General features: G+C 36.1%; 1 protein-coding gene across 2 annotated transcripts in view; it reads left to right on the plus strand.

Moving 5' to 3' along the window:
- Positions 1 to 9000, plus strand: part of LOC113824410 (testis-expressed protein 2) — a 29541-nt gene extending 20541 nt beyond the window's left edge. For both annotated transcript variants that reach the window (XM_070113506.1, XM_027377149.2), the window contains exons 4-10: positions 39 to 153; positions 522 to 645; positions 1528 to 1661; positions 1881 to 2070; positions 2336 to 2486; positions 3587 to 3766; positions 4009 to 9000. In XM_070113506.1, coding sequence (XP_069969607.1) covers positions 39 to 153; positions 522 to 645; positions 1528 to 1661; positions 1881 to 2070; positions 2336 to 2486; positions 3587 to 3766; positions 4009 to 4995 — 1881 coding nt within the window. In that variant the 3' untranslated portion in view covers positions 4996 to 9000. The remainder of the gene's footprint in view (positions 1 to 38; positions 154 to 521; positions 646 to 1527; positions 1662 to 1880; positions 2071 to 2335; positions 2487 to 3586; positions 3767 to 4008) is intronic.
- The last annotated feature ends 362 nt before the right edge of the window (positions 9001 to 9362 follow it).

The following is a 9362-nucleotide window of genomic DNA, read 5'->3' on the forward strand; positions in this document are numbered from 1 at the left end:
CTGCTCACAAAAGCTCTGTATTTCCTCTCTGGCGACAGGGTTGGATGAATGAATTGGAAGGGGAGTACAGCCCGGATAGCTACCATGTGTCCCTCACCCACTCTGTGTTTGTGCGTCTACAGGGATCCAAGCTCCAGATAGATCATCCTAGAGGTTGGAAAGAGGGTTTTGGATGACATATTACATCACATGTAGTCTAATGACCTTCATTTATGTAGTTCCTGGATGAAATTGGATGATATACAATATTTTTAAAAATTATGTATCCTTTCACATATTCCTTGTTTATTTGATTATTATCATATATATATTTCTTTTTTCTTTTTATTTATATGTTTTTTTTTAGTGCATGAGTGCGGCTTGTAGTTAGGTTTTCATAAACTCATATAGAATTCAGTTATGATTTTTTGAAAGTATAGATAATGAAGTAAAAAGACTGAGTTGCTTCTTATCCAAAGAGATTCATGAAAGCATTCATATATTTTTATTTTTTTTACACATGAACATGAAAACCCTTTCAGGTAAGGTGCCCAAGCATGCTCGGCAGAAGGAGGAGATTCGTAACACAGTATTTACACACCACAGAGAGTATGACATTGCTGGGTGTGAAGTTTTTCTTTCACCAAGGAACTTACCTCGAAGATGGTAAGTTACACTGACTAGTATTCTCCTAGAGAAATTTGCCTGGCCCTTTGACAAAATCTGGGTACTCAGATTTTATTTTATTCCTTTTGCTAAAACATTAGGTTAAGGATTATAGAACTGATGATTTGTGGTATGAATGGTACAGCTGTTTTCAGAGTCAATGTTTAGATGAATAAACATTAGGTAGGCCAAAACTTCATTTTACAAAGACCTTGTAAATATAGGAAAAAACAAACATATACCAATAGCTGTTTCCAACAGAGCAATGCAGCATAGTTAGCAAAATATATTGTTCACTGTAGTAGTATTTTATGAAATGTTTCTGCACATAGATGCCTCCACAAGTACTAAGCCACAAAGGAGTCAATTCGTAGACCTTGTGACCTCACCTGATTTCACCTTTCCTTGAATTTTTAAGCTGCTGCTGTTATTATTGTTATGGACATTGTGATTTTCACCAAGGTTACTGACATTACTAACAACAGTATAAGATATTAGAAAATATCTTGAAAAAATCAAGGAAAAAGGTATACAGATGAGATCGGTGGTACTAGTAATTGGCTCATTGGTGACTTGGTGCTTGTGAAGCCATTTATGTGTAAAGACAATTGATGAGCTAATCACAGTGAGCATGGCATGTACATACTTGCCATTCCCTTGCGGCATCAGGTTTAGTTAGTAAAGGTATCAAGAAGCTATGATCAGGAATAGCTTTTATGTATGTTCTTATTTGTTTATTTGTTAATTTTTGCTGTGTTGGCATTTCATAAGTATTTCTTTTCTTTCAGTCAGTTTTTCATGGTTGAATTGGATAAGCTGTAGATTATTATTGTAATCAGAATATTTCACAAAGGTCTTCACTCTTTACTACAATCTTTGTAGGTTGTGGAGTCGAAAATACCCTATATGCATTCGCCTTCATGGGGGATCAAAAGGCAGCACACCTTCCCCAGTTTCTATTACCTCAACACCAACAGGGTCGGCCCATGGAAGTCCAATACGCTTCTCCAGTGCCAGTAAGTGCCAGGAGTTTGTGAAAAGGTGAAAATGATAAGGAACACAAAGCTGCAAAGGAGATAATGAAAAGAGTACAAATACATTTATTTATATGTTTGTGTATGCAGGTACAACTGCATATGTATTGTGTAATTTTTTATAAATTTGTAGAATTGATCTAAATATTTTGATTCTGTAACCGCTAACAATCCCCAATTGATACAATATTTATTTTACAGTCTTAGGACGCCAAGGCAGTTCCGAAAGTGGTGAAGGCAACTGGAGTCTTGATAATAACAAGTCATCAGGGGAAGATGACCTGATGACCTCCTCACTGGACATGGCATCATTTGAGGAAGTGACCCAGGACATGTGTCAGGAAAAGTCGCTCTACCTCTTTGCCCGCTGTGATCGGGAAAAGGATGACTGGTAACCTTTTGTGTGTGTGTGTGCGTGCGTGTGCGTGTGTGTGCGTGTGCGTGCGTGTGCCTGCGTGCGTGTGTGTGCGTGTGTGTGTGTGTGTGTGTGTGTGTGTGTGTGTGTGTGTGTGTGTGTGTGTGTGTGTGTGTGAGAGAGAGAGAGAGACACATAATTTAAGATGTACGGCTATTAGAGAAAATATAAATAAATTTTTTATTTTAGAAATGAAATGAATATGTAATGACATGTCCTTGGTTTCTGTGCTTTCTGGTAGGTTCCGTCGCCTTGTAGCTGCCTCTGAACTGTACGTGAAGGCCCAGTCATCTCCAAGTCATAAACCTCCTCCTCAGGATATTGGGGATACTATATCACTTGAAGGAATTCCAGAATCTCCTTTTGAGCCTGCCAAAGATCAGTTGCAGATGGTAAACAGGAATCTTGCATCATTTGTGTATATAGTAGTGTCTGGTGTATATGCTTGTAGAAGAGGAATGAGCACAGGGCTCTTGATCACCCAGCATGAGTGTGGATTGCATCACTGCAAGCTGGTCATGACTCAAAGCAGATTTTTAGCATTTATCTTCATGGTAAATGGTGACCTCTCTGTCACTGAAACTTTCATCTTTGTTTTGTTATTGGAGAGAGTGTGATTGAATTCACTTATTAATTAAGTAAATTATTTGAAGACAGGGCATATAACCCTTTTATTATCATTCTTCCTCTTTATTTCTTTCCTCTCTCTTCCTACCATGATACAAGCACTACTTTTTCTTGGGTAGTACTACTTACACTACTGTCTTTCCTCACAGCATTTCAGAATCTCAGCTAATACAGTCACTTGTTTAGTATGAGTGTCGTAGAGACTCACATTAGCTATGTTCAGAGAATATCTGAAATAATGACAAGAAAAAGGAAGGGAGAGAGGGAATGAAGAGATCAACTAAAATACTAAGAATAATAGAGGAAGAGCAGTACCAAAGAAGACAGAGATGGATTCTTAAATTTCAGTTTGCAAGAAGTGTTTAATGATAAAGAGTATCTTTATGAATGAGTACTATGTATGAGCTGTGAAGTCTAAAATTTGTGTTGAACACTGAATTGATTTTTTGCGTCTTACATTGCATCATGTGTTATATAGGAAATGCTTTTTTTTAAATAAGGAAAGCATATCCATGACTTTAATTCAAAACTATAGATAACAGGAATGGCTTGATGATTTTGATTTTCCTTCCTTTTCTTCCCTTTTTTTCCTCTTCTCCTCCTCATTATTCTTCCCCTCTTTTTTTTTTTTTTTTTTTTCCACTTCCCTTTCTTTATCATCCCAATATCATTCTTCCTCCTTCTCCTCTTGCTGCTCTTACATTATTCTTCCCTCGTTGTTTTCCTTCCTTTCTCTTTCCTCTCTTTTTTTTTTTTTTTTTTTTTTTTTACTCTATCAAGGCCACTTACAGGGCTTGCTATGTTGTCAGTGCATGAGAAATGGCAGCCATCTAGTCTCACACCCAAACTTAATCTGGTTTCTCAGGATTCTGCTGCCTCAACCCCGCCTGACCTGAGCTTTGAACGTTACATGGCGCGCCTTTTGTACCAGCCTGGGGGTATGACATCTGATGGAACTCCAGGCCCTGCGAATGTGGCATGGATTAATGCTTTGGTCGGGCGACTGCTCTATGACTTTTTGCGAAATCCATACTGGGCCAATAAGGTAAAGGGGTGATGTTTTGTACAAGTTTGTTTTGATATGTTGTAGTCTCCGTAATTTCTTATTTATATATAAATTTTTTTTTTAATACACAACAATTTGGGATAAAAGTCTTTTTGATTTAGATAAAGGTGTTTTTTGACACTTTGGTCTCCTTAACTCAAAGATAATTAAAGGCTCTATATCTGATCTTTAAGATCTTAACCCCAGAAAATTTTCAACTTAAAAAGCTCTCCTTTTTGTAGGTACAAGAACGTGTGCAGCGTAAACTGAGCAAGCTCCACATTCCATATTTTGTGGGGGAGATTGTAGTTTGTGGAGTAAACATGGGATCAGCCACGCCTCAACTGAATGCTGTTGGAAGTCCCCAAGTGGATGCAAGAGGACTCTGGGTTGACCTGAATGTTGAATATTCTGGGAATTTTACCATGAGCTTAGAGACCAAACTGGACCTTATGAAACTTAAACGTAGTACTGGAATAGGAACCAACATGCCAAACACCTCATCTCCTCCGAGCCCAGCAGAGCCAGTGCCTCATGCAGGTCCAAGGGTGTACACACGTTCACAGTCTTCCGAACGCCTTCTTCGCAATGTCCACTTTGACACTGACACAGATGATAGTGTAGAATCTTCAAGTGAAGAAGAGTATGAGGAGGAAGGTTTAGCAGCTGAAGCAGGACTACCTGTAGGGGGTAGTGGGCCAACCTCTAGACGACTGTTAAAACTAGTCGACTCTGTAGCTGGCTCAAGATACTTCCAGCAGGCAGCAGAATGGCGATTGTTGCAAAGGGCTTTGCAAGGTGTAAGCAACACAAGAATAGAGTTGAGTGTTGAGGTTCGCCGTTTAGCTGGCACTCTGGCATTGAATATACCCCCTCCCCCAGCAGACCGGCTTTGGTATGGATTTCGGGGAGTTCCAGAGCTTGTGATGGTTGCTCGACCAAGACTAGGGGACAGAATGCTCAATCTACCATTCCTTGTAGAATTCATTCAAAAGCAACTGAGGATTGTGTTTGAAAAAGTGTTTGTACTTCCAAACATGGATGATTTAGTTATTCCAATCATGTCACCTCTACTACCTGGTCAACATCAACAACCCAGACCACCTTGGGAGTCATCTCACATACTTCTAAATACTACAGAAATCTCTGCACCGTCAATTCCCACCTCATCAGTTTCTACTTCAGGAATAGTCACACCCACAGTCAAGTTTACTCCGTCTCCACACTAAGAATTCATCGTAGTTGGTCAAATGTGAGCAACTTTGACAGCATGGATTCAATTCTGGTGTTATTACTAGGTATGGCATGTATTCCCAGGTACAGTATGCCCATAGAAAATTGAATCTTTTTGTACATGCTGTTTATGATCATGCAAGACCATTATAGTAGAATAGTCATCCAGTTCCAATATTCTGCATTTTTTAAGCACAAACTGGAATAAGAACATTTGCGGTGATATGAATGTATGTTTTCAGGACTATTCACCTCTGAAAAGGTTTGATTAATTTAGTTCATGAACTGATAGAATTAATCTACCAGCATAGACTGATATTAATGTGAATAGGGTTTTAGTATCAGTTATGTGTTATATATATTTTACCAAAGAACACAGTAGTCATATAAAAGGGTTAGGAAGGTAATGGCAATCTGTATAATTGATGCTTCTGAAAAGAACCGTTCACTGAAAGTCAACTTTAGAGAATGGGAGAATAATTTCTTGCTGTTTTACTTGCAATAGGTTATTTTTTCACAGGGTGCTGTGGCTTAGAGCAGGTCGTACACATTTGAAATAGAGAATGTTTCATTTTTAGCCCCCCACCCCAAGTTGTGAGAGTAAATAGCACATTTAAATGTAGCAAGAAAATTAGATTTGTTTTTTCAGCAACCATAGACTTTCATCCAAGTTCAGAAGGAGTTAGTCATCTAAGCTTCGTAACTTTGAGGTCTGTTGCTGTTGGAACCCAAAATATTACGGTGCAAAGCCCGAGGTTTTAGGGTAAACTTTCGTAGGTGGATCACAAAGGCAGAGAAATGTCCCCTGATATATTTTAAAGAGAGGGTAAGAAATTCCTGGTATGTGCTCACACAGGACTCTCTTTACTCAGTAGTTGCCATTGTCTGGAATACAAAAAAAAAAAAAATGCTGATGTTAAATATAATATATATATCTGTGTGCTGTGTAACCCTTCAGGTTGAGTCATATTGCATTATAATCTGCTTTTGGTGTTGTGAAAGGAAGGGCCATAAGGTAAAGAAAAATAGATCTTATTTTTGCAGTGGACAACTATGAAGCTTTAGTAAGAAGAAGCTACCAGAACATGTATTTAATTTTTTTCGTAAAATTGCAAAATATTTTTTCAGTCATAAGATGTTTATCGGTGTTAGCTAGTATATATATATATATATATATATGTTGTGTGCACTAGATAGATGGTATCATTCTTATATGTTAAATGATAGAAGTACTTCTATGATTTTTGTGGCTTTATTTATTTTTACTTGTTTTTGTTTTTTCTTAATCCATTATTCAGAAAAGAAATATTTAGTTTTGTACATTTTCAAAAATCCATTAAGATACATGCCTTCTAACCCCTATTTTATGCCTTTAGGCCAGAAATAGTGGATGTATTCCAAAGACACCATATAGTCAACTGTATTTGTGTGCTGGCAAAATGGACATTTGCATTTTGTACACGAGTGTTTATGCAAATGTGCTTCAGTGTGAATGTAATAGTAGGGTACAAATTTTTTGTGTTGAATGGTTGTGGGTGTGTGGGTAATAATTATATGTCAGGCTTGCACTGTATTGACATTTGCAAATCAGATCTGAAACATTGGATTTTGTGAATGTAAGGTAATGTAAAGTCATCTATATAGTTGGCAAATATAGGCACAGTAATTTCATCTCTTGATACGTTTCCAAAGCCTATATTTTCATTGGGGTAAAAAGAAGAGTATTCAGGCATAGTTTGTATAATATACAAACTATCCAGAAAATAGATTGAAAGAATTCGAGGATTTTGTCATGGTACTTTGGCAATTTCCAGATCTGACAAAAGGTCAGAAAAAAGTGCAATACAGAGCATTGGTTGTTGTAACTTCAGACACAGATTTTGTGGCTAAATTACTGTATTGCCAATTGGCCCAAGTGCAAGGGGTGACATTCGAAACTTGTAATGCATTTGTATCACTTCATTATCCTGTGAATAACTCTCAGAAAGAAACTTTACTGTGATTTAAAATTCACTGATACAGGTGGTTGCTGGGTTTGCCTCTCCCCTCTACCATTAAGCCCCCTTTCCCTCATCCTTTCCTCTATCTTACTCCTCTTCTTCATCTTCTATAACTGACACTTGGAGAATTCCTCACAACTCTGTTTATAGATTTTAGATTTCCTTATGAAAAAAAGTTATATTTCTAATGTTCAGTGATGATAGCTGTTGTTATCATAAGCTGGAATGTAAAGGGAAGGGACGGAAATTAGTTTTTTAATGTTCATATCAATGTTTTTGTTTTCTTTTTTGTTGTTTTTGGGGGCCTGTGATAACTGTCAATCTCAAATTTTGCATAGTGATTGCATTAGGTGGAATTGTTCTCATCGGAATGCTGCTGAGGCATCTCTGAGTGATAGAAGTCAGTGGAACCATCTAGTTATTATTCATTCTGTAGATGAATAGATATATATTCAGATATTTGAGGAAAAAGATATTCACATATCTGGATGAGAAAGAGCTTTTTTCATGGGTGATTCTTAGTGACATTTTATAAACACTTGCTTGTTGTATTTTGTCTATTAATCATCAGTATGTATTGTACAATTTTAAGAATGATTCAGGACTTCTCATGAGGCAGTCGATTTGTAGAACTTTTTTTAAGTTTTGCAATTTACTAGAATTAGTTGAGGAGAAAATGTTGTTTGAAAGATTCTCTTTTGTTGTCTAATGTTAGGTGAAGCAGGTATACAGGAAGTCCATTTTTCTTTTTTTCAAGTTTTCTTTTTCTTTTCTTTTTTTCTTTTTCCTTTTTTTTCCAAAATTATGAATTAAAAACACATCTATAGGATATAACCGCTGTTTGTTATTTATTTTAAAATTATTTCAGTTACTGTAATGGATTATTCGTTTTTCTTTTAAATGCCAGAGTAGGTGCTATTGGTCAATAGAATAGTGCCCATTGTCAAGTGAACAAATGCATTTATCTTGTAAATCATGGTTTTCTGTGATGTTGACATACGACACTGATGATTTTTCCCTCACTTGTATAAACTAATCACATTAAAACAATCATTTTTTTTTATGTTGGCAAAGGCACTGTTCCTTTACTGCCACAGTTGCTTGACAACACAGCTAGTTATGTTTGTTGTTTTTTATTGAAATATAGGAGCATCTACCAGTCTTAGTTTGTAGATTGCATATGTAACTTTTTTTTTTTCTCTTGACTACTTCATCTCTGTGATACACTCCCATGATGTAGATAGATAATCATTCTCTAAGATATAAGTGGTGTTTTATTTGTATTGGAATTCCTTTTTTGTAATTTTATAAACTCTTTTTGTAGATGACAACTTTTGTACCTGTAAAATGAGCAAGTTGTAACTAACTTTAGTATTGCACTTTACATGGTGTTGAAAGGGGAATGCAAAGGCACATGCAGGAAGTACTGGTTTTATTAGTGTTATGGTTTCATCATTATTGATTTTTTTCAGATTTAATGCTGTATTAAGCTTAGTTTTAGCACAATAGATGCTATTGCATGGGTCTACTCATTGTAAAACTTTTGTGTACTTTAGACCCCACTTTTAAGTGCAAGATAATGTTTCTTGATGACCATAGGATTATTTTTTCTTGGATGATTATGTTTATTTCTTTTATTTTTACAAGAGGTTTTTGGTATCAAGGACAAGTGTTTGAAAGGATCTCTTCTGTTTTGTTTTAGCAAAAAAGAAGAGGTTGAGGCCTGTAATGATTTAAGAAATTTCCAGCCTATAATAGTCGTGATTAATTACAAACTTTGTTTGAGCAGTGTGAAAACATATCATAATTAAGTCTAGTATATACAGGACATGTACATAAACATGCATGTAGAAGTCCAATGGTTTTACTTTTTTCATGATTTTGTTGTTTCTACTGATATCTATTTTTAATATGTTTCATTATATACAAATAAAAGGTAATTTTATGTGTACTGAACAAAGAGAAACTATGAAAAGGATATTAAATGTTTACAAAATTTCATTTGCATCCTAATTTCATGTCCGTTGTATTATCATTTATTTAAGAACTTCTCCCTCTTTTTAGCTTCTTAAATAATTTAATTTGTACACCTCTCATCCAGAACACAACAGTGGGTATGATCCAGTTCTTATTTCCTTTTTAGAATGCCTGGTACTTTTAAAATACAAAAGTATATAATTGGTTTAATCATAGTTTTTGTTAAAGTGATGAATCTAAGGCATTTCTGTATAGAATGTGTGCTAAGCCACTCGATGGTGTCGGGTGGTTCCTTTCTGACCCTACTTGTCAATGCCAGTACTCACATCACAGGTGACTGGCAGGGGTAGATGGGAATGGAACCAAGCCTTTTGCAATTAGAAAGT

The sequence above is a fragment of the Penaeus vannamei genome, chromosome 34 (genome assembly GCF_042767895.1).
Source record: "Penaeus vannamei isolate JL-2024 chromosome 34, ASM4276789v1, whole genome shotgun sequence".
In the NCBI taxonomy this organism is placed as follows: domain Eukaryota; kingdom Metazoa; phylum Arthropoda; class Malacostraca; order Decapoda; family Penaeidae; genus Penaeus; species Penaeus vannamei.